The sequence below is a fragment of the Leucoraja erinacea genome, chromosome 1, assembly GCF_028641065.1.
Source record: "Leucoraja erinacea ecotype New England chromosome 1, Leri_hhj_1, whole genome shotgun sequence".
Lineage (NCBI taxonomy): Eukaryota > Metazoa > Chordata > Chondrichthyes > Rajiformes > Rajidae > Leucoraja > Leucoraja erinaceus.
In genome coordinates, this window is record NC_073377.1 from 9,346,662 (window position 1) to 9,372,295 (window position 25,634).

Below are 25,634 nucleotides of genomic sequence, written 5' to 3' on the forward strand. Positions count from 1 at the left end.
TCAGAATAAAAGGACATGCCTTTAGAGTTAGGAGGGAGTGATAGATCAGCCATGATTGAATGGTGGAACAGATTTGATGCGCCAAATGGCCTAATTCTGCTCCTATCACTTATGATTTTATGATACCATGTCAATCAGACATGTACCCCTGCAGAAATTCCAGTACAAAAGCTGGATACCCGCTGAATGTTTACTAATCTCCCCCTACCATTCAACACCTATGGGGAAACATGAATGGAGATAATGTTTCCACTAGTGGGCGAGTTTAGATTCAGAATAGAGTTGATGGACCGAATGGCCTAATTTTGCTCCTATAATTTATGAAACATCCGAGCAAGAAGGTACTGACATTTAGTCAGATTGGTGGAACTACAAATGAACCAAGTAGATCTATAAAATATGGTGTGTTTAAAAATACATTGTTTGAATAGCTGTTTAGAGAATCTGGTTGGAAAACATTACAATCACTTGAAGGTATTTGGCAAAGTGTTGGGGATGAAGCTATCAGAGTTAATCAAAGTGTGTGGTAATTTGTAGAATGAAAGGAATGGAATCTACCGAAGCATGAAGGTCAATTTATTATCATGGCTAATCTGATTGTAACCTCAACTCACCACTCCTGCCTACGGGTGGTAATCTTTTACTAACTTGCTTATCTATCTCAGTCGTAAAATTATTCAAACACTGTTTGCACAACCTAAAGACATATAACCTTGCTGCCAGAAATAACTATACCTCATTTTTATCTGATATAGGTCTCCCTTTATTTTTAAACAGTGACATTCCAGGTCTCAGTTTCAATGAAAGCTCCCCTCATATTTCTGAACTCTGGTAGATACTAGACTAGCCTGTCCAGCCTTTCCTCATCATACAAAGGTATTCCATGTATTAATCTACTAAACCGTCTCTGAAATGTTTCCACCACATTCTCTCAAATTGCACTATTAAATAAGACAACTAATATATATGCAGTACTCCAGATGTGATCTTTCCTACATTATACTCCATTTGCCATCCATTAGTGCATTTACTTAACCCACATAACATTTTCATAAACGCCTTGGGTATTTTACGCAACCTACTTTCCAATCACAAGTTCTTCATATTCTGCTTGGGTAGCTGGCATATACCTCTTACTCCGCTTGTCTCTTGTATGCCTTTGTTTTTAAAGTGTGTGGAACTTAAAATTTGTATGAAATTTGTTAAATTAAAATTATTTTGTAATTTAGAGTCCTAGGAAGCATGGAAAAAAGGGCCTTTCACCCAACTTGACCATGCTGACCAAAACGCCTAATCTACGTTAGTCCTACCTTGGTTTAGTTTAGTTTATTTTCATGTGTACTGAGGTACAGTGAAAACATTTTGTTGCATACCAACCAGTCAGGGGAAAGACAATACATGATTACAATTGAGCCACCCACGTGGTAAAGGGAATACCGTGAATAACATTTAGCGCAAGATAGAGTCCAGTAACGTCCAATCAACGATAGTCCGATGAGGTAGATAGTGGCTCAGGACAGCACCAGTTGTTGGTAGGGTGGTTCAGTTGCTTGATAACAGCTGGGAAGCAACTGTCCCTGAATCTGGAGATGTGCGTTTTCACACTTCTAAAACTCTTGCCTGATGGGAGAGGGGAGAAGAGCGAGTGGACAGGGTGCAACTCCTCCTTGATTATGCTGTTGGCCGTCCCGAGGCAGTGTGATTGATAAATTGAGTCAATGGATTGGTTTGTATGATGTTGCATCCACAATTCTATGTAATTTCTTGATGTCTTGGATGGAGCTGTTCCCAAACCGTGCTGTGATGCTTCCCGATAAAATGCTTTCAACTGCACATCAGTAAAAGTTGGTGAGAGTTGTTGGGAACATGCCGAACCTCCTAAGCCTTCTAAGGGAGTAGATGTGTTGCCGTGCTTTCCTGGCCATTGCTTCAATTTGGATGGTCCAGGACAGCTTGTTGGTGATATTTAGTCCTTGGAATTCAAAGCTTTCAACTATCTCTCCTTCAGCACCGTCAATGTATGTGTACCACTTCTCTTCCTGAAGTCAGCCACTATATCCTTTGTCTTGCTGGCATTGAGAACAAGGTTGTTATCTCAACACCATGTCACAAGATTCTCCATCTCCATCCTCGACTCCATCTCATCATTATTTGATATCTGGCCTACTATGGTGGTGTCGCCTGCAAATTTGTAAATTTAGTTAGATTTGTACATGGCTGCACAGTTGTGGGTGTACAAGGAGTAAAGAAGGGGGCTGAGAACGCACCCTTGTGGAGTATCAGTGTTGAGGATTATCATGGAGTATGATTCATCCCCTATCCTCACTGATTAGCATCTGTTGGTCAGGAAGTCGATCCAGTTGCAGAGATGAGTGCTGACTCGTAAATCCGCATGTTTGGTGATGAGCTTGGATGGGATAATGTTGTTAAAGGCAGAGCTGTAGTCTATGACTAAATCTGTCAGTATCTGTTTGAGTTTGGCTCGTATCTCACTAAACCGTTCCCATCCATGTATCTGTCCAAATGTCTTGTAAATGTTGTGTTATAATACTTGCCTCACCTACCTCCTCTGACAGCTTGTTCCATATACTCACTACCCTCTATATGAAAAAATATACTCCTTGGGTTCCTATTCAATCTTTTCCCTCTTACTTTAAATCTGTGCCCTCTGGTTCTTGATTCCTGAACTGATTTTGCTTCCCAAATCTACTCTTTCTACCATTTCTCTGCCCATTTGCACAGCTGATCATAATGATGCTCTAATTTTTGAAAACCATCTTTGCTATCTACTTTAGTGTCATCTGCGAACTTATTAATCATGCCTATTACTTTCTCATCCAAATTATTCATATAAACCAAGAGAATGGGGCCAGCAATGGGACCAATCCCTGAGGCATCCTTGTAGTCACAGGCCTCCAGTCTGATAGACAACCTTCCACCATCTCTCTCTGCCTACTTCCATGAAGTCAATTTTCTTTCCAGTCAGTAGCTCTTCCTGGATCCCAGGCAACCTAACCTTAGAAAATAGCCTACCATGGAGAACTTTTTAAAATCTGGAATTTGTTGCTTTTTTTTCACATTTCCTATGCATTTCCAACGAATAATATTGAACCTCATGCATGTTATGAATTTGTGGCTGCAGTAAGAAACAAAATGCAGATTTATTCTAGATTGTAATAGGTTCCTCTTTATGAATTTCAAGTGGAAAAATAATTTTTTTGGAAAGGTTAAAACATGCTGCGAAGTCAGGAAATGTTCTCTTGAATGATAATATGTCAGAAGCTTCAAGGCAAACGTCAACATTTGCTAAATTATACTTTTCTTTAAAATGTAGACGTTGAGGACATTCTAGTGAAGCCCAAGGCAGACGCAAAGCGAAAAAAAAATCATTGCACAACTGGCGCAGTGTGGGGCCAAGGTAAAGAAGTAACTCCTTTCAATAGGACAAGCTTTTAACTAATAGATAAGCTTAGTTTGTATTCCATCGCATGTTTTGGATAAAACTTGGCAACACAATGTGTATTTAACATTGAAATCGTACAAGACCAACACAAGGAAATGTTCTGACATATTTGCTGAGTGATAAGATATGGTGATTTTTGTATTTCATTCCATCCAAAGTGCATTCTCATGGGCCTGTCCCACTTAGGCTATTTTTAGGCGTCTGTCATAGTCGTAGCAGGTCGCCGAAAAACCAGCGACTGGACCCCCCTTCGACATAAAATTTGAAATAGAATCATACTCTGCTGTAGATTTGGGAGGAACAACAGCAGCAACAGATTATCAAGAGATATGACTGATTGGCTCTAGCCCAAGTGGGAGGAGAGGGGTGGAAACAGTTGAAAACTGAGGAATTTGCTCTGTAAATTGGTAAATCAGGCAATTTATCAGTCAATTTAAGCAGGACAGCTCTTTGCGAGCGGCAGTGAGTGAAGTGCCCTGTGAGAAAAGTGTGAGTCTTTGGCTCGAGAGTCTTCGGAGAGGAGACCACGCAATACGCTTGAGAGGTAGAGACCAGAGAAGGAGATGTCAGGCAAGCTGATTCAGTGCGATGCTTGCAGTATGTGGGAGGTCAAGGACACCGCTGGTGCCTCTGGCTGCTACAAATGCGAAAAGTGCATCCAGGTAGAACTCCTGAAGGGCCGTGTTGGGGAACTGGAGAAGCAAGTGGACGACCTCCGGTTCGTACGAGAAACGGAGTCGTTCCTCGACAAGTCCTACAGTACGATTGTTACACCTAAGGTACTGGAAGAGAGAAGGTGGGAGACAGTGAGAAAGGGAGGGAAGCATGGAATGCCAACGTCCCCGGGTGTTGTACCTCTTGTAAACAGGTTCATCCGCTTAGAAGTTGTTGGGACAGAAGACATGAGCGGCGGACTGGCCTGTGATGCGAATAGGGCTGTTGAGCCAAAACCAAAAAGGCCTAAGGCAGGCAAGGCCATTGTAGTGGGAAACTCCATCGTGAGAGGTACGGACAGGGGTTTCTGCGGCAACAGACGGGATGCGAGGATGGTGTGCTGCCTTCCCCGGTGCCAGGATCCAGGATGTCACGGACAGAGTGCAGAAAATCCTCAAGGGCGAAGGTGAACAGCCGGAAGTGGTAGTGCATGTCGGCACAAACGATGTCGGAAAAAAGGGGATGAATATTCTGCAGCGTGACTTTAGAGAGCTCGGAAAAATGTTGAAAAGCAGGACCTCCAGGGTTGTTATCTCCGGTTTGCTTCCAGTTCCCCGTGCTGGCGAGAGCAGGAACAGGGAGATACGGGACCTGAACGTGTGGCTGAGGAACTGGTGCACGGGGTAGGGATTTAGATTCTTAGATCACTGGGATCTGTTTTGGGGTAAGGGGGAACTGTACAAAAGGGACGGATTGCATCTTAACAAGTGTGGGACCAGCATTCTGGCAGGCAGGTTTGCCACTGCTACACGGGTGGCTTTAAACTGAATAAGGGGGGTGGGGTGTTGAATGGGACAGTGGAGGATGGAGTTAAAGGGAAAGGGTTTCTTAAATGTGTGAGCGTAGAGACCGAAGGGTGTAAAATGAGGGTAGAAGAAATAGGTAGCAAGGTGAAAAGTAAAAGTGGCAGGCAGACAAAACCAGGACAAAAATCAAAAAGGGCCACTTTTCAACATAATTGTATAAGGGGTAAGAGTGTTGTAAAAACAAGCCTGAAGGCTTTGTGTCTCAATGCAAGGAGCATTCGTAATAAGGTGGATGAGTTGAATGTGCAGATAGCTATTAATGACTATGATATAGTTGGGATCACGGAGACATGGCTGCAGGGTGACCAAGGCTGGGAGCTGAACATCCAGGGATATTCAATATTCAGGAGGGATAGACAGAAAGGAAAAGGAGGTGGGGTAGCGTTACTGATTAGAGAGGGGATTAATGCAATGGAAAGGAAGGACATTAGTTTGGAGGATGTGGAATCGGTATGGGTAGAGCTGCAAAACACTAAGGGGCAGAAAACGCTGGTGGGTGTTGTGTACAGGCCACCTAACAGTAGTAGTGAAGTTGGAGATGGTATCAAACAGGAAATTAGAAATGCGTGCGACAAACGCAAAACGGTTATAATGGGTGACTTCAATCTACATATAGATTGGGTGAATCAAATTGGCAGGGGTGCTGAGGAAGAGGATTTCTTGGAATGTATGCGGGATAGTTATCTAAATCAACATGTAGAGGAACCAACGAGAGAGCAGGCTATTTTAGACTGGGTATTGAGTAATGAGGAAGGGTTAGTTAGCAATCTTGTTGTACGTGCCCCCTTGGGCAAGAGTGACCATAATATGGTTGAGTTCTTCATTAGGATGGAGAGTGACATTGTTAATTCAGAAACAATGGTTCTGAACTTAAAGAAAGGTAACTTTGAGGGTATGAGACGTGAATTGGCCAAGATTGACTGGCAATTAATTCTAAAAGGGTTGACGGTGGATATGCAATGGAAGACATTTAAAGACTGCATGGATGAACTACAAAAATTGTTCATCCCAGTTTGGCAAAAGAATAAATCAGGGAAGGTAGTACATCCATGGATAACAAGGGAAATCAGGGATAGTATCAAAGCGAAGGATGATGCGTACAAATTAGCCAGAAAAAGCAGCATACCGGAGGACTGGGAGAAATTCAAAGACCAGCAGAGGAGGACAAAGGGCTTAATTAGGAAAGGAAAAATAGATTATGAAAGAAAACTGGCAGGGAACATAAAAACTGACTGCAAAAGTTTTTATAGATATGTGAAAAGGAAAGAGATTAGTTAAAACAAATGTAGGTCCCTTGCAGTCAGAAACAGGTGAGTTGATCATGGGGAACAAGGATATGGCGGACCAATTGAATAACTACTTTGGTTCCGTCTTCACTAAGGAAGACATAAATAATTTGCCGGAAATGGCAGTGGACCGCGGGTCAAAGGAGTTGGAGGAATTGAGTGAAATCCAGGTTAGCCGGGAAGTGGTGTTGGGTAAATTGAATGGATTAAAGGCCGATAAATCCCCAGGGCCAGATAGGCTGCATCCCAGAGTACTTAAGGAAGTAGCTCCAGAAATAGTGGATGCATTAGTAATAATCTTTCAAAACTCTTTAGATTCTGGAGTAGTTCCTGAAGATTGGCGGGTAGCAAACGTAACCCCACTTTTTAAGAAGGGAGGGAGAGAGAAAATGGGGAATTAAAGACCAGTTAGTCTAACATCGGTAGTGGGGAAACTGCTAGAGTCAGTTATTAAAGATGGGATAGCAGCACATTTGGAAAGTGGTGAAATCATTGGCCAAAGTCAGCATGGATTTACGAAAGGTAAATCATGTCTGACGAATCTTATAGAATTTTTCGAGGATGTAACTAGTAGCATGGATAGGGGAGAACCAGTGGATGTGGTGTATCTGGACTTCCAGAAGGCTTTCGACAAGGTCCCACATAAGAGATTAGTATACAAACTTAAAGCACAAGGCATTGGGGGTTCAGTATTGATGTGGATAGAGAACTGGCTGGCAAACAGGAAGCAAAGAGTAGGAGTAAACGGGTCCTTTTCACAATGGCAGGCAGTGACTAGTGGGGTACCCCAAGGCTCAGTACTGGGACCCCAGCTATTTACAATATATATTAATGATCTGGATGAGGGAATTGAAGGCAATATCTCCAAGTTTGCGGATGACACTAAGCTGGGGGGCAGTGTTAGCTGTGAGGAGGATGCTAGGAGACTGCAGGGTGGCTTGGATAGGCTGGGTGAGTGGGCAAATGTTTGGCAGATGCAGTATAATGTGGATAAATGTGAGGTTATCCATTTTGGTGGCAAAAACAGGAAAGCAGACTATTATCTAAATGGTGGCCGATTGGGAAAGGGGGAGATGCAGCGAGACCTGGGTGTCATGGTACACCAGTCATTGAAAGGTAGGCATGCAGGTGCAGCAGGCAGTAAAGAAAGCGAATGGTATGTTAGCTTTCATTGCAAAAGGATTTGAGTATAGGAGCAGAGAGGTTCTACTGCAGTTGTACAGGGTCTTGGTGAGACCACACCTGGAGTATTGCGTACAGTTTTGGTCTCCAAATCTGAGGAAGGACATTACTGCCATAGAGGGAGTGCAGAGACGGTTCACCAGACTGATTCCTGGGATGTCAGGACTCTTATGAAGAAAGACTGGATAGACTTGGTTTATACTCTCTAGAATTTAGAAGATTGAGAGGGGATCTTATAGAAACTTACAAAATTCTTAAGGGGTTGGACAGGCTAGATGCAGGAAGATCGTTCCCGATGTTAGGGAAGTCCAGGACAAGGGGTCACAGCTTAAGGATAAAGGGGAAATCCTTTAAAAACCGAGATGAGTATAACTGTTTTCACGCAGAGAGTTGTGAATCTCTTGAGCTCTCTGCCACAGAGTGTAGTTGAGGCCAGTTCATTGGCTATATTTAAGAGGGAGTTAGATGTGGCCTTTGTGGCTAAGGGGATCAGGGAGTATGGAGAGAAGGCAGGTACGGGATACTGAGTTGGATGATCAGCCATGATCATATTGAATGGCGGTGCAGGCTCGAAGGGCCGAATGGCCTACTCCTGCACCTAATTTCTATGTTTCTATGTTAACAACAACAAAAAAAAACAAAGTCAGCACCAACGACAACCTACATAATCCTGGCAACAACCTGTGTCATCCTGGCGACAACCTACCACAGCACCTACGTCAGGAGAAGTCAAGCTACGCTCATTGGCGTCAAGCCGATTGTCGCCGAAAAGTTTTGAACATTTTAAAATCCAGCGGCGACCAGAAAAACGCTACGATTCTTTGGCCGACTGAGGAGACGACCATAGAGGCAACACCCAACGACCATGTGGTGACCGACTAGTCTCCTGTAGTCACCTAAAAATTGCCTAGGTGGGACAGGGGCATCACTCACAACATGATTGATTTTTCCAGACCTTTTGAGCTTTGCCTGAAACTTCACTGTAAAGAAATTATGCTCAAGGTTTTTGTGCTGTAAAATGCATGTGTGTGTAAAAAAAAAAAAGAAAAAATATTATATATTTATTGTTAGATGTCATGGAATGTCAAGTTTGCTAGTTTGTTGAATAGAAATTTAACTCAAGCATGTCTATCTTGTCTTTAGGCCATCCGAAATGCTTTTAATTTGCCAGAGTCTGCCTCGTGTGAAGAAGCTCAGGATAAGTGGCAAAATGCTCACCTCAGTAAAGATCCCAGGGACATGAATGTAGTGGACCTGAAATTTAAAGAAGAAGTGAATCAGTACAACAACCAGATCAACAGGGTCAGAAATGAGGAACAAATACTGTTTTTTTTTTAAATTACTAATAAATGTTTGTTTTGTTGGAGGCAATAGGGATGATTGCTGTGGAATACAACATTTCCTGTAGTTTTCACCGTGTGTTAGTGTTGCCAACAGAGTGGATAAGTTCCAAATAGCATAGTTTCATCTAGTGTGTATTAAAATACAGTAGCTCTTCTGCATAAGGGACTTTCTTTCAATTCCCATCATGTCCATCCTTTTGTGTATGGGGATTTATTATGTTGTTTACTTGAACAACGGGCCAAATGCAGAGTGGGTTTGACTGACTCTGTGAATTGCCCCTAATGTGTAGGAAGCGGATAAGAAAGTGTGAAAAGTGGGTAGGAGTGGACTCGATGAGAAAAGTGGCCTGTTTCCTTGCTGTATCTATAAAGTAAAAAAACGAATAGAGATTCCTTTTGTGAAGAAGTGAGAAATCTGCAAATTAAGTCCACAGAATAAATTGCCGTTCCGAAAATGAATAAGCTTGCAGCTATTACAATAAATCCAGAAGGCAAATAATAGCCTTTATTATAAGGGGGTTAAGGAGGAAATCTTGCCTCGGGGCTTTGGTGAGATGATAGTTGCAGAATTGTGTAAAGAGTTTATCTCTAATCATTTGAATATTTTCTCTCGGACGACCAGGTTGAAATCTGCAATGAAGTGATTATAATATTAGGGGAGTGGGTAAGAATGATCTATAGTGATTGGAGTTAAAAAGAGTAAGGTTTGCAAAACAGCGCTTACAATTCTGAAAGGAATCGATTGAGACATATCCTTGCTGTGGAGTCCCAAGTTAAGAAAAGGAATGTGCCTTTTTGGATGAGAGGAAAAAATTCAGTGGGAAGTAACTTTTTGGAATTCTGAACTCCTCAGAGGAATGCTTGGTCATTGTGTACATCCATAAATTGATACCAGAAGATTTATGAACACTAAAACAAGGGATATGTGGATAATGCATGCAGGATTGGCCACATTCTTATTGAATAGCAGAGCAACATGAATGTCGGGCCACCAGTCTTGGTAAATGTACAAAGTGTAGCTGTAGATGTTTAAATCTTCCAAATGTTTCCACATAATTTAATGTAGATATTGAAGATCTAAAATATGTTTCAAAATTATGTACTGAAATAAAATGATAATGGATAATTTAAATATCATCAGTGCATTTAATGATTAAATCACATTGGTTTGCAAATAAATATTTTTATTTCATTTTCAAAGCAATTTTCAAACTAGAATGAGATGAGAAGACCAGATTGTCTCTCCAAACTAGACTATCTGTTAGACGGGGTTGCCATGTTCACTTCCCTTTCCCCTTCATTTTAAATGCATGAAACTAAAAAAATATTAAATGGAGCATTGCTTGGATTGATATTACATTGTACTTCTTCTGTTACTGATATCTTGTGTGTATTTTTTGTTTTGATTTACAGGTGTGCATGCCTCTGGGTCTTCACAGACAGTTTCCAGAGAACAACCTTCAGCTCATGGTACAGTCTGGTGCAAAGGGCTCGGCTGTAAATACCATGCAGGTATTATGTTTCTTCAATAGCAGTTTGGTGCTTTTGTACTGTGACTAGAAAACTGGAGGAAGTCGGAGATACAAGGAAGTGCAGATGCTCAATTGGGTTACTTGAGCATTTTGTGTCTTGTTTGTGCTGGAGGAAGTCTATGGATCTGGCAGCAATTGTGCAGGGAGTTAGGAATTGTTGATGTTTCAGTCAAGACTCTTCATCGGGATCGAGAGTGTAAGGGGGAAGATAGATGGTATAAAGAGGAGAGGGGAAGGGGGTGTGATGGGGGGCTGGTTGGTAATAGGTGGGCCGAGGTGGGGTGAAGGTTGATGGGCATTTGCAGCCAGGTAGGGTAGTGGAAAGGTTGGAGTTTGGAGACACAGGAAGAGGAGGAAGCAGACAAGAAAAATATATGGCAGATGGGTGGTCTGGCAAAGGAACTAAAACGGGAAGACCAGAGGTGATTCAGAAGGAGAGAAAAGAACATATGAGGTGGGGGGGTCACCTGAAAATATAAAATTCAATGTTCGTACTATTGGATTGTAGCCTACACGGGCAGAATATGAGGTGTCATTCTTCCAGTTTGTGTTGGACTTCGCTCTGGAGTGAAGAAGATCGGAGCTTTCTAAGAAGAGTAGTTGAAATGGCATGTAATCAGTCTCTGATACAGGGTCTCGACAAAAAACGCAGACTATCCCTCTGCCTCCTTAGATGCTGCCTGATCTGAATTCTTCCAGCAGGTTGATTTTTTTTTTGATTTTTTTTACAGTCCAAAATCTGTAGTCTTTTATGTCTCCATTTGTACCATCTCTCCAGTATAAAGCATGGAAATGGGCCCTTAAGTCCACCAAGTCCGCACTTCACAATCAATTCCATTTTATTTTCCCCATGCTCCTATCGACTATCTTCAGATTGCTCAACTCATCTTCGGACTGGTGACTGTTTACAGTTAATTCACTGAACTACACGTGTTTGTGGGAGGAAACCAGAGCAGCCATAAGGAGCCCACACAACCACAAGGATTCGGAATCGAATCTAAGTTACTGAACCTATAATGTAGTAGCTCAGCTGCTGAACCAATGCGAAAGAAAAGTCTGAGAGCTCTTGAGGTTAACCTAATTAGAATATTTACTTTGATGGGAAACTTAGAAAACAGTTATTTTAAACAAGGATCTGGAAGCCCAGCTCAAACCAGTGCAGGACCTTCAGTGAATAGTTTTGTTTTGTTTATTGTCACTGAGGTACAGTGAAAAGCGTTTTTTTTGCGTGCTGTCGAGTCAGCGAAAAGACTATACATGATTACAATCAAGCCGTCCACAATGGACAGATACAGGATAAAGTTTAGTGCAAGATAAAGTCCAGTAAAGTCTGATTAAAGATAGTTCAAAAGTCTCCAGTGAGGTCAATGGTAGTTCAGGACCACACACCAGTTGGTATTAGGATGGTTCAGTCGCCTGATAAAAGCTGGGAAGAAAATGTCCCAGGATCTGGAGGTATCCGTTTTCACACCTCCAAACCTCTTGCCTGAAGGGATAGGGGAGAAGAGTGCGTGTGTGCGACTGATTGTTGATTATGCTGGTGGTCTTGCCGCGGCAGTGTGAAGTGTGGATGGTCGATGGAAGGGAGATTGGTAAGGCCCCGGTGGGGGGGGGGGGTTGTAGAGCATTGGGGTCTAGCAGTACAGGTGCACAGTTTCCTGAACATTTTGTTACACATAGGTAACCATATAACAAACCATATAACAATTACAGCACGGAAACAGGCCATATCGACCCTTCTAGTCCGTGCTGAACACATAATCTCCCCTACTCCCATATACCTGCGCTCAGACCATAACCCTCCATTCCCTTCCCATCCATATAACTATCCAATTTATTTTTAAATGATAAAAACGAACCTGCCTCCACCACCTTCACTGGAAGCTCATTCCACACAGCTACCACTCTCTGAGTAAAGGTAGGGAGTTAAAGAAGGCTTTTGGTGCATTGGCCTTCATCAGTCAGGGTATTGAAGTTGGGGCGTTATGTTACAGCTGTTCTTGTGACAATACATGTTACAGTTGTTACAGCAGACATTGGTGTGGCCACATTTGGAGCGTTGTGTTCAGTCATTAGGCTGGAAAGGGTGCAGAAAAGATTTACAAGGATGTTGCCAAGACTCGAGGCCTTGGCTATAGGGAGAGATTGGGCAAGGAGGAAGCTAAAAGGTCATCTTATAGAAGTGTGTAAAATCATGAAGGGAATTGATAGGGTGAATGAACTGAATATTTTACCCAGGGAATGGGAATCAAAAAGGATAGGACATAGGTTTAAGGCGAGGGGAAAGATAGGGACCTGAGAGGCGTGGGCTGAAAGTTGGGCCGAAAGGCCTGTTTCTACACTGTGTGAGTATGACTCTCTGTGAAGTAACTCCATTTGAGTGACTGGGATTATTTGGTGCCTTGACTCTGGAGATCTATGTTCTGCCATAGATTCAATGCGGAATACAAGAGCAGGCTGAGAGGTCAGGTTTAATTTATTAAATTGATTGATTTACGGGGCATGGAAACGGGCCCTTCTGCCCAACGACCCCACACTGACCTTTGATCACCCATTTACACTAGTTCTATGTTATCCCACTTTCGCTTCCACTCCCTGCACACTCGGGGTAATTTACAGAACCAATTAACTTACAAACCTGCACATCTTTGGGATGTGGGAGGAAACTGAAGCACCTGGAGAAAACCCACAGAGCCACAGGGAGATGTCACGGTGGCACAGCGGTAGAGTTGCTGCCTTACAGCAAAATGCAGCGTCAGAGACCCGGGTTCGATCCCGACTACGGGCGCTGTCTATAGGGAATTTGTACGTTCTCCCCGTGATCTGCATGGGTTTTCGCCGAGATCTTCGGTTTCCTCCCACACTCCAAAGACATACAGGTTTGTAGGTTAATTGGCTTGATAAAAATGTCCAAGTTGGCGATATGCAGAGTACTGCCCTGCCGACTACAACATTCAGAAGGTTCAGAGGGAGAATGTGCAAACTCCACACAGACAGTGGCCGAGTTCAGGATCAAACCCAGGTCTCTGGCGCTGTGAGGCAGCAACTCAAGCAGCAATCAGAAATGTCAGGTATGCCAGCTTGTCTCCTCCAGTTCACTCTTGTCCTCCACATTTCAACGCACAGCCATGGGAATCAGAGACCAGTTCACCTATGAGGATGATGGACACAAAAAGCTGGAGTAACTCAGTGGCAAAGTACAAAGTGAATTTACAGAAAACTGCTTTAAGTGTTGAATAGGTCAGGTGGACACATTATTGGCAACAATGCTGAATACAAGATTCAACTCTGGAGAAAAAGAATAGGTCACATTTCAGGTCGAGACCCTTCTTCAGACTGAGAATCTGGAGAAAGGGAAACGATAGATACAAAAGGTGATGTGGAAAGGTCTAAAATAAATGAATGAAAGAAATACAAAAAGGTAATGATGATAAAGGAACCAGGCCATTGTTAGCTAGGCGAGAACGAGTACAGAATGAAACTCAACGAGACAACTTTGAAGGTGGTACGACTTGGGTGGGGAGGGAGGAAGACATCCATGGTCTCTTCATCGCCCATGGTTCTTGGTGAAACTATGACAAGAGATAAATATGTTTTCACCCAAGTAATTTGTCGTGCTGCAAACAATCAATTGTTGGAAGTGAGAAATAGGCATAATCTTGAGATTCTGAGTCAGATTAAAATCCTGGAAGGTGCTTCCTCATATGTTCACTGAGTTCCCATGGTATTAATTTTGCCTGAAAACCTTGTGGCTGAAATAGTGTGAATAGTTTTAAATTGTGCTCATTAAGATAAGGACAGCTCGGCGGGGCAGCAGTAGAGCTGCTACCTTACACTGCCAGATAACTGGGTTCGATCCTGACTATGGGTGCTATCTGTACGGAGTTTGTATGTTCTCTCTGTGACCGTGTAGGTTTTCTTCAGGTGCTCCAGTATCCTCCCACATTCCAAATACACCCAGGTTTGTAGGTTAATTGGCTTCTGTAAAATTGTCCCTTGAGTGTAGGATAGAACTAGTGAACGGGTGATGGCTGGTCAGTGTGGACTGGGTGGCCTTGGGGCCTGTTTCCACGCTGTACCCCTAGAACAAAAACAATTATAACTGCTTCTGTCTGTGGGTAAGTGACACTTTTATTTCCGTTTTCAGATTTCGTGTCTTCTTGGACAGATTGAGCTGGAAGGACGGCGACCTCCATTGATGCCCTCTGGAAAATCGTTGCCCTGTTTCCAACCTTACGACTTCACTCCACGTTCTGGCGGTTTTGTAACTGGCCGCTTTCTTACTGGTATCAGCCCTCCGGTAAAGGAAACTTTATGATGGTTCTTGGTAACTCTCCTGCTGCTGCTGCTGATGTTACAGAGGCCGTGATAGTACAAGTCCACTTTATGCCTGATTAAAGCTAATTATACAGTTATATCCTCCATAGTTCTAATGTTTGGTCCAAGTGCCTAATTTGAGGAAGGACATTCTTGCGATTGAGGGAGTGCAGCGTAGGTTTACAAGGTTAATTCCCCGGATGGCGGGACTGTCATATGCTGAGAGAATGGAGCAGCTGGGCTTGTACACTCTGGAGTTTAGAAGGATGAGAGGGGATCTCATTGAAACATGAAAGATTGTTAAGAGTTTGGGCACACTAGAGGCAGGAAACATGTTCCCGATGTTGGGGGGGTCCAGAACCAGGGGCCACAGTTTAAGAATAAGAAGTAAGCCATTTTGAACCGAGACGAGGAAACACTTTTCTCACAGAGTGGTGAGTCTGTGGAATTCTCTGCCTCAGAGGGCGGTAGAGGCCGGTTCTCTGGATGCTTTCAAGAGAGAGCTAGATAGGGCTCTTAAAAATAGCGGAGTCAGGGGATATGGGGGGAAGGCAGGAACGGGGTACTGATTGGGGATGATCAGCCATGATCACATTGAATGGCGGTGCTGGCTCGAAAGGCCAAATGGCCTACTCCTGCACCTATTGTCTATTGTCTATTGCCCACGCGGTCAATAGTTCTTTGTTATCACGTACAGACGTACTGTGAAATTATTTTTGTACATTGCCTGTACATTAGAGCCACAAGTTATGTCGTTTTCGTAGATCATATTTGCAGTCGGGATGCAAGGTACTTTCCCAGAGTTAGCTGTTGTCGGTGGAGGCTCAATGGATTGCACGCTTTGCTCGATCCAAAACCTTGACAATTCCAACGCCCTGCCCCCTCCCCATAGATGTTGCTTGATCTGCTGCGGTCCTCCAGCTAATTTTTTATTTTTTTTTCTTTTGGCAAAGAACAGTCCGATAATGACCAGATAATCCTTTAGCAGCGGCAAACAAATAATATTTGAGAAGGAGTTATTGCTGAAGACATAAAATAATGTTTTTTTTAGAAGTTTAGGAGTTTCTGAATAATTAGGACAATAGCCAAATTTTGCAGATGCTGGAAATATGAAATGGATCAACCATATAACATCAACCATATAACATGTTGGCATGTTGGCACTTGAGATAGGAATAGGAGCGAGCTTGTGGTACCGCAGCTTGTTGCACCATGTAATCTGACAACAAAATGCTGGAAATGCTTAGAAGGTCAGGCAATGTCTGGAGAATGGAACAAATGTTTTTTTTCAGGAACCTTGCACAGAACATCCTTTCCTTGTCCTCTTGTGTATTTACAAGGTTTTTGCTTTTCCTTATAGAAGATTGCTTCAAGTGGTGGGTGGGCTGAGACTCTGTATAGTAGAGTCATAGTCATGGAGTAATATAGCGTGGGAACAGGCCCTTCGGCTTAACTTGCCCACGCCGACCAACACACCCCATCTACACTAGTGCCACCTGCCTGCGTGTGGCACATATCCCTCTAGCCTATGTTATCCGTGTACCTGTCCAAATGTTTTTAAAACATTGTGATAGTACCTGGCTCTTTCTGTGTTCCATATACCTACCACCCATGCGTGTTTTTAAAAAAAAAAAGTTACCCCTCAGGTTCCCGTTAAATCTTTCCCCTCTCACCTTAAAACTGTTTCCTATGGTTCTAGATCCCTCTACTTGGGGTAAAAGACTGAGTATGTACCCTACCTATTCCTGTGATTTGTTTCTGATAAAATGTCCTCTGCCTGTTTGAGTTCAGTGTGATCTCAGTGCAAGTTGTTTTGAAGTTATGTAAATCTTCATGTCCAAATGCCATTCTCTCATGCTGCAGGAATTTTTCTTTCACTGCATGGCTGGCAGGGAAGGTCTGGTGGACACGGCTGTAAAAACCAGTCGTTCTGGGTACCTTCAAAGGTAAGAAACTATCTAAATATTCAGTTCAGTTTAGTTCATTGTCATGTGTACCGAGGTACAGTGAAAAGATATGTGTGGAGATCAAATAAGGACCTTCTTGGGCATGCTTGGACATTCTTTATGAATTTTCAGTGTTTTGCAACACATTTAGGCTGAGGTGATGAGCAAAGGTCACATGAAAAGGTAGGATATAGAAGATTTGTGGTCATATAATGTTATTCATGACCTGACATCCTATCTAAAGTACCTGAGTACCAGCAACAAGACTAATCTCAAATAAAGAAAATGAGCTACCAGGAAAGTTCTGAAAGCTCAAATACCACAGGGAACAGAAATACATTTGGGTATTAACCCCAATGTGAAAAATATTAAATGGCTTGAGCAAGAGAAGAGAACATGGGTAATGAGAGTAGGAATAGGACATCTTGTTCTTCAAGCTTGCTCCACTGTTCATTTAGATTGTTAACCATTTACCTCTTCATTTTCCTCTATCCCTTGATTTACTTAATATCCAGGGACTATTATAATGTAGGAGGTTTGGTAGCCAATTGCATGGAATAAGATCTCACAAACAGCATTGTGTTAATAAGCACATAATATGTTCCAAGGTGAGGAGATAAAAATTAGCTCGGCCATCACTAACCTCCTTGTGATCGAAATGTGTTGCTACCCGATGTAGTCACAATAATGCTTTGTACTTGATTTCTGAAATTCAGTTCTATGAACTCAATGAAACCAAACTTTGGCAGCGAATTGCAAAGAATTATTCTGCTTTCCCCAACCACACCTGCATATCTGTGCCGTGTAACCAATAAATCCAAGTGAAAGAGATAATACAGCCTAAGTTTATTCTCCTATTTGAAAGATGCCGCATCCAATAATGCAGCAGTTATGCCCCATTGTGGAGTCTAAGCCGAGATCATAGGTCTGGGGTGTCATTTGAACCCCTTGACTGTGTCAAACTGAACCGTGGCTAACAAAGAAAAGAAAATAATGGGCCTGTCACACTTTCACGAGTTATTCATGAATTCTCCCGGGTTTTCCCCTTGATTCAAACTTGCAGAATGTTCGTAACGAGTCCGCAGTATGTCGTAGGAGTTGGTAGACATATTGTAGCAGACCGTTATGCTAGCCGTAGGTACTCGTGGCATCGGGTAAATCGGGACGTTTTTTCCAGCCCAATAAAAAATGTCCACGAGTAAAAAAAATGGTCGGGATGAAAGAAATTGCAACTTTTTACTCGTAAGGAGGGCATCAAAATATTCGTGGGAATTCGTAGACATACTCGTAGGAGTTCATGAACATAGTCGTGGAAGGTCGTAGGAGATCATAGATTACCACGATTTTGATTTTTTTTAGGTCCTTTAAACTCGGCAGAGTTTTTGAATTAAGTCGTGAAAGTGGGACAGGCCCTTAATTCTGACAGTAGTGATTAAAAGAAGAAATCATGATATTGATTATTTGAATTTTACCTTAGATGCATCATAAAACATCTGGAGGGGCTGGTGGTGCAATATGACCTGACCGTACGAGACAGTGATGGCAGTGTGGTGCAGTTCCTTTATGGTGAGGATGGCTTGGATATCCCAAAGACTCCGTTCCTGCAGCCAAAACAGTTTCCTTTCATTACTGATAACTACGAGGTAAGTTGTCCTTTGACGTGTTTTGCCTACGGGATGTATTGCTATGGAATAGAATTATTCAGGAAAGATTGAGAAAATCTTTCTAGCATCAACACAGAAATGAACCCCCAATCATGCTGAGTCATAGAAGGATACAGCCCTTTCGGCCCAACTTGTCCATGCCGACCAAGACGTCCCACCTAAGCTTGTCCCATTTGCACACATTTGGCCCATATCCTTCTAAACCTTTCCTATCAATGTACCTGTCCAAGTGATTTTAAATGTTGTTATAGTACCTCCCTCAACTATCCCCTCTGGCAGCTCATTCCATGTACCCATCATCCTCTGTCTGAAAAAGTTGCCCTCGCGTTCTAAATTACTCTCCGTTATTTTAAAGGCAATTTTTATTTTAAATATTTTAAATTGCTTTAAAGGTTTATGTATACTTTAGTAATATCAATACCAATTCCATTATATTATTGCATAGAACAGAAGAAAATAAGTAATGGGAGTGGAAATACGTTTCCTGTCCCTTCAATCCTGCTCATAGAGTGATACAGCATTGAAACAGGCCCTTCGGCCCAACTTGCCCACGCCGGCCAACATGTCCCAGCTGCACTGGTCCCACCTGCCTGTGTTTTGTCAATATTCCTCCAAACCTGTCCTATCCATGCAGCTGTCTAACTGTTTCTTAAACGTTGGGTTAGTCCTTGCCTAAACTACCTCCTCTGGCAGCTTGTTCTATGCACCTGCCTGCTCTGTAATCTTTTAAGATCGTGACTGCTCTTTTCCCGCTTTATCTCTTATCCCTTGATTCCCTAATGTCCAGAATCAATGTCTGTTTGAATGAACTCTGTGCCCTCTAATTCACCATCCATTGCATGAAGAGTCACTTTCCCAAGTGGCCTGCTCCCTTATTTTTAAGATTGTGACCCAATTAGGGAAAACTCCTCTCTTCATCCAGCCCGCTGATCCCTTGAAATTGCAAGTTTCGACCTCTCTTTCCTATAAACTCGAAAGAATAGAGGATTTGGCGAAGTGGCGAGCTTTCCATATGGCAAAACCTGAACTAATTGGGTAAATCTTGACTGATCCCACTTTGGCAAGTTCATCTCTTTTTTTCTTTTTAATGAGGTGAGCAAAATTGAATAATATTCCAGGTGCGAATAACCAAGGCCTTATGTTGTTGTAAAACTTAGTTGATTTATAATATAAATCAACTAAGTTTTTGTTGATGCATGGGATGTAATGTTAAAATTGTACAAGGCATTGGTGAGACCAAATCTGGAGTATGGTGTACAATTTTGGTCGCCCAATTATAGGAAGGATGTCAACAAAATAGAGAGAGTACAGAGGAGATTTACTAGAATGTTGCCTGGGTTTCAACAAAAGTTCAGAGATAGGTTGAATAAGTTAGGTCTTTATTCTCTGGAGCGCAGAAGTAAGGGGGGACTTGATAGAGGTCTTTAAAATATGGAGAAAAGACTGAACTGATGTGGAAATCCCTTGAGAATAGGGAAGATTCAAACAAGAGGACATGACTTCAGAATTGGACAAGTTTAGGGGTAACATGAGGGGGAACTTCTTTACTCAGAGAGTTCGGTGTTTTCCAGTGGAAGTGGTGTCGGCAGGTTCATTAGTATCATTTAAAAATAAATTAGATAGGCATATGGATGAGAAGGGAATGGAGGGTTATGGTATGAGTGCAGGCAGGTGGGACTAAGGGAAAAAAGTTGTTCGGCACGGACTTGTAGGGCCGAGATGGCCTGTTTCCGTGCTGTAATTGTTATATGGTTATATGGTTAAAGAAGAACTTTTCCTAGGCTGCAGTAAGGACACTGTTCCGTGATTTACTGAGTCATGCAACAATAACAGGTGGGGGAAAAAAAGGCCCATTGGGTCATGTCCAGAATTGCCCGATGTGGTTCCACACATTGTTAGTCAACATGGAGGGAGCTGGCATCAAGCAGTGGAGCTTCTGTAGTGACCTCTGTGTGTCAGGATTAGGCAAAAGAGCCAAGAAAATATTAGAGACCCAAAAGTCTGCAGGTGCTGAAATCTTGAGTGAAAATCAAAGTGCTGGACGAACCTAACATCTGTGGATGGAAATGGACAGAGAACATTTCAGGTCCTTTAACCTTTGTCCAAACTAATGGAGTAGAGGGGAGAAAGCTGGTGGAAGAAGTGAGGGGAAGGAGTGGGGTAGAAGCTGGCAACTGATGGGTGGGCTCAGGTGAGGAGGGGTGATTAACAGATGGGTCAGGAGGGAGAGAGATGGGTGGAAGCTGGATGGTGAAGTGGGGAAGACAAATGGGTGAGATGTGGAATAGAAACATAGAAAATAGGTGCAGGAGGAAGCCATTCGGCCCTTCGAGCCGCCATTCATTGTGATCATGGCTGATTGTCCCCAATCAATAACCCGTGCCTGCCTTCTCCCCATATCTCTTGATTCCACTACCCCCTAGAGCTCATTCTAACTCTCTCTTAAATCCACCCAGTGATTTGGCCTCCACTGCCCTCTATGGCAGGGAATTCCACATATATTCTGATATGGAAGGAAGATGGGGAATTAAATGCAGAACCATAAGGGGGGGGACAATGAGTGGAAGGGAACGGGAGGGAATGGGTGTGAAAATAGGGGAGCCGGTGCAGAGAAGGATGGAAGATATGCAGGTGGAGGAGGGGAACAGAACTAGGTGAGTCGAAAGGGAGAGGGGAAAGACAGGAGTGCACAGAAGGGGAGATACTTGATAAGAAGGAAAGAGGAAGATATAAAGCTGTTTATTCCACTAGTTACGGTGGATAGTGTGTACAACACTAGGTAATTCAGTCATTTATACCTACCAGAGGGTGCTGAATCTGTAGAATTCATTGCCCTTAATGGATATTTTTAAGGCGGAGATTGACAGATTCTTGATCACTAAGGGTGTCTGATTTGGGGAAGGCAGGAGAATGGGATTGAGAGGGAAAGATAGATCAGCCATGATTGAATGCCGGAGTAGGCTCGAAGGGACGAAGGGCCTAATTCTGCTCCTATAACTTATGAACATGAAAACTCCAATGATAAGGAAAATAATCGATTGGAAAAATATTAACTCCATTGGTTTTACTTCTTAGGTCATCAAAAAATCGAAGCACTTGGAAGAGGTATTACGTAAATTGGATTGTGCGGCTGCAGCCAAGCACCATAAAGCAGTAAAGAAATGGAAGTCGAGGCACTCTGTTCCCTCCCCTCGTCTCGGTGCGTTCCTGCTGTTTTCACAGAAAAAGCTGGGTGAAATCAAGGAGGTGACTCCAGAAGGAAAGATGTTGTATACCAGAGATCCTGTAACCCAGCGAGTGAGTATGTGACATCCGCAAGGACTGTGTTTACCAAAGGAACCGCAGTTTTTTTTCATCCGTCAAGTCGACCCCAGCTAGAGCCTGTGGTTTGATAGTATTGCCGCTCTCCCATAACCTCAACCCTTGCTCCCAACTGGGTTACCACTATGACACAGGAGGAGGACATTCACCACATTCGTCGAATCCGACCTTTCTGTCCTGGGCCTCCTCCATGGCCAGAGTGAGTCCCACCGCAAATTGGTGGAGCAGCACGTCATATTTAGCTTGGGCAGTTTACACCCAGGCGGTATGAACATTGACTTCTCCAATTTCAGGTAGTCCTTGCTTTCTACCTCCTTCCCCTCCCCTTCTCAGCTCTCCCACAGCCTACTGTCTCCACCTCTTCCTCTTCTTCCCACCCCACCCCCATCAATCTGATGAAGGGTCTCGACCTGAAATGCCACCTATTCCTTCGCTCCATAGATGCTGCCTCACCCGCTGAGTTTCTGCAGCATTTTTGTATACCTTCACCACATGTTCATTCTTGGTGGATTCCCGTCCCTGTTTATTTTATCCCTATTATCCCGTTGATTAGTATGGTATGTCAGGGGTTTTGGAGAGAAGGCATGAGAATTGGGTTAAGAGGGAAAGATAGATCAACCATGATCGAATTGCATAGACATTTATGGGCGAAATGACCAAGTTCTGCTCCTACACTTCATGAGTTTTTTAATCTCATTATAACTTATTCTCTTTCACATGCCCTGCTAACTTTCAGTGGCCACTTAACCTACAAATGTGCATTATGGATGTGGAAGGTAGCCAGAGAAACTCGTGCAGTCAAAGGGAGAACACACAGACCTCACGCAGGCAGCACCCAGGTGGAGGATCGAACCAAAATTGCGAGGCAACAGCACTGACTGCTGAGCCACCGTGCGGTCCTTCCTTTAGATACGTTTCACATTCTCGCTCACTCGGCACAGAGGGTGAAGGTGGGTGGAGAGGCTATCACTGCTGTCTATGGGCCATATGAACAAGCTTGTCAATTAACAAATATACATGGTAGTCAAGTTCATTCAGCCTTTTGTTCTTAACGTAATGCCTCAATCTCTGTCACTATCTCAACCCGATTCCAGACTGATTCCTGGGATGTCTTGATGTGGTAAGGATGTGCTGCTGGACAAGCTTTGATGCAAGTTTATTCAGCCTTTTGGTCTTAACGTAATGCCTCACAATATCTGTCACTATTTCAACCCGATTCCTGACTGATTCCTGGGATGTCAGGACTTTCATATGAAGAAAGACTGGATAGACTCGGCTTGTGCTCGCTAGAATTTAGAAGATTGAGGAGGGATCTTATAGAAACTTACAAAATTCTTAAGGGGTTGGACAGGCTAGATGCAGGAAGATTGTTCCCGATGTTGGGGAAGTCCAGAAAAAGGGGTCACAGTTTAAGGAAAAGGGGGAAATCTTTTAGGACTGAGATGAGAAAAACATTTTTCACACAGAGAGTGGTGAATCTCTGCAATTCTCTGCCACAGAAGGTAGTTGAGGCCGGTTCATTGGCTAGATTTAAGAGGGAGTTAGATGTGGCCCTTGTGGCTAAAGGGATCAGGGGGTATGGAGAGAAGGCAGGTACAGGATTCTGAGCTGGATGATCAGCCATGATCATATTGAATGGTGGTGCAGGCTCGAAGGGCTGAATGGCCTACTCCTGCATCTATTTTCTATGTTTCAATGTAACCCTTCAATCCCCCACCTAGCCATTATCTGCAAAACAACCCCTCTTCACCTGTATCCATCTATCTCTTGCTAATTCTTGCCCCACCCCTCTTCCCATCTAGTTTAGTTTCTTATTGTCATGTGGTTCAGTCTCCTCTACTCTTATTCCAGATGAAGGGTGTCTATCTGAATTGTTAAATGTAGATTCCCCTCCACAGATGCTGCCTGACCTGCTGAGTTCTTCCACTTCACATTCTCCTTTTAGCTGCACATTTCATCGTTTGCAGTCTCATGTGCTTCCGCCAGCCCTATACTGCACCCCCGTAACTGGCACAGTGAACTGGCACATAGGAATATTTTACCTATTTTTAAACAGATCAGATATGTCACACACCAAAACAATCAAGTCAAACTTAAATACAATAGATAGAGCGAAGGGAAAGATACAGAGTGCAGAATATCGTTCTCAGCATTGTTGTGCATCAGCTCAATAGACAAAGTCCAATGTCCACAATGGGATAGAGGTGAATCGGATAGTATTCTAGCATATGGACGGTTGAAAAGCCTCACAACAGAGGGGAAGAAGCTGTTCTTGAGTCTGGTGGTGCGTGCTTTCATGCTTCTGTACCCCTGCTGGATGGTACCGGGGAGAAGAAGAAATGACCGGGGTGGGACAAATCTTTGATTAAGTTGCTGATCTTCTGAGGCAGCGTGAAGGGTAGATGGAATCGATGGTGGGGCGTCTGGTCTGTGTGATGAACTGGGCTGCATCTGCAACTCTCTGCAATTTCTTACAGTCTTGGGCAGAGCTGTTTGCAAACCAAGCTGTGCTTTCTGTGGTGTATCTGTAGAAAGTTTCAAGAGTCCCTGGAGACGTACTTAATTTCCCCAGTCCCCACAGCACTAACGCAGGTTGTTCTTATTGTACACAGTTGCAGGAGCTTTGGGAGTCGCTGGATGCAAGGAGCAAAAATAAATATTTGAAGAAGGCTGCTCACTGCCCTGACCCCTGCAATTCTGTTTATCGTCCGGATATGTACTTTGGCTCAGTTTCAGAAGACTTTAATGACATTGTGCATAAATACTTAAATGAAGAGGAATTCAATGCTCCCAGAAAATCCAGCAAGTCAGAGCTGTCACCAGAATGGTAATTATCACGCGTATTATCTGATCTAGTATTTTTAAACTTCTCTTGTAAAAGTAATAAGAAAAGCAATGGACGGCACAGACACCTAAGTTCGATCCTGACCACAGTGCTGTCTGCAGAGTTTGTATGTTCTCACTGTGACCGCATGGGTTTTCTTCGGGTGTTCCGGTTTCCTCCCAAGCCCCAAAGATGTGCAGGTTTGTAGTTTAATTGGATTTGGTAAAAATTGTAAATGAGAATTTTTATACTGCCGAATTGTAATGTTTATGTTGGTCTAAAATAGGACACCTTGATAGTGTCCTCGGTGATGTTCAAAGGAAAGACTCTGAACTATTGAAGTGTTTTGTAGGATAGTGTTGGTGTATGGCATGATCACTGGTTGGCAGGGGCTAGAGGACCTGTTTACGCGTTGCACTTTGAAAGTCTAAAGTCAGTCACATTGCTGCCTTGATGGTGTGCCGGAGGAGGTGAAAATCCGTTTAAAAAATAATACAGGGATGAAAGATGAAGGTAAATCTATAGCAAAAGACAAAAGTAAAATTAAACCATATAATAACCACATAACAATTACAGCACGGAAACAAGCCATCTCGGCCCTTCTAGTCCGTGCCGAACACCTATTCTCCCCTAGTCCCATCTACCTGCACTCAGACCATAACCCTCCATTCCTTTCCCGTCCATATAACTATCCAATTTATTTTTAAATGATAAAATCGAACCTGCCTCCACCACCTTCACTGGAAGCTCATTCCACACAGCTACCACCCTTTGAGTAAAGAAGTTCCCCCTCATGTTACCCCTAAACTTCTGTCCCTAAAGGTGTTGATTTGATTAATCAGTGGTACTACGTCCTAAATACTACTGCGTGGATTGGGCTCAATACTCAGCTTATCACGTGCCAAACATAGAAGAACATTTAGGAGTGAATCTGTTTTTACATTATCACGGATGTGCAGTGGAGAGAGGCCGTGACATATGCGACTCTAACACAGGCAGTATCTTTGCATTAGCAAAGCTGCAAATTTACACCATTGATGGAGCAATCTTTCAACCTTTCATACTTTTTTTCAGTGCTGCAACCTTAAATAGTTACAGTATGTTGCGAGGTTATTTTTGTACCTTTGCAGTCAATGATTAACAATACGAGATGTGCGGCTTTAATTTATGTCTATTTTGTTCTAGTGCTTTCATTGTGGTCACCAGTTAAATCTGCATATCCGTCCCAGACTCTTT

The 25,634-nt window shown here is 43.0% G+C and overlaps 1 protein-coding gene and 1 long non-coding RNA gene across 2 annotated transcripts in view; both read left to right on the plus strand.

Annotated features, from left to right (window-relative positions):
• polr1a (RNA polymerase I subunit A) overlaps window positions 1-25,634 on the plus strand; it is a 154,916-nt gene that overhangs the window by 77,526 nt on the left and 51,756 nt on the right. Inside the window, 9 exon segments of the mRNA XM_055649274.1 lie at window positions 3,335-3,378; window positions 3,380-3,418; window positions 8,595-8,753; window positions 10,208-10,306; window positions 14,474-14,626; window positions 16,507-16,589; window positions 18,067-18,232; window positions 21,329-21,550; window positions 24,187-24,401. Of these exon segments, the coding sequence (XP_055505249.1) occupies window positions 3,335-3,378; window positions 3,380-3,418; window positions 8,595-8,753; window positions 10,208-10,306; window positions 14,474-14,626; window positions 16,507-16,589; window positions 18,067-18,232; window positions 21,329-21,550; window positions 24,187-24,401 (1,180 nt within the window).
• LOC129706199 (uncharacterized) lies at window positions 10,591-14,259 on the plus strand. Its single transcript, XR_008725020.1, has 2 exons — window positions 10,591-12,006; window positions 12,245-14,259. It is a non-coding gene; the product is annotated as an uncharacterized LOC129706199 (long non-coding RNA).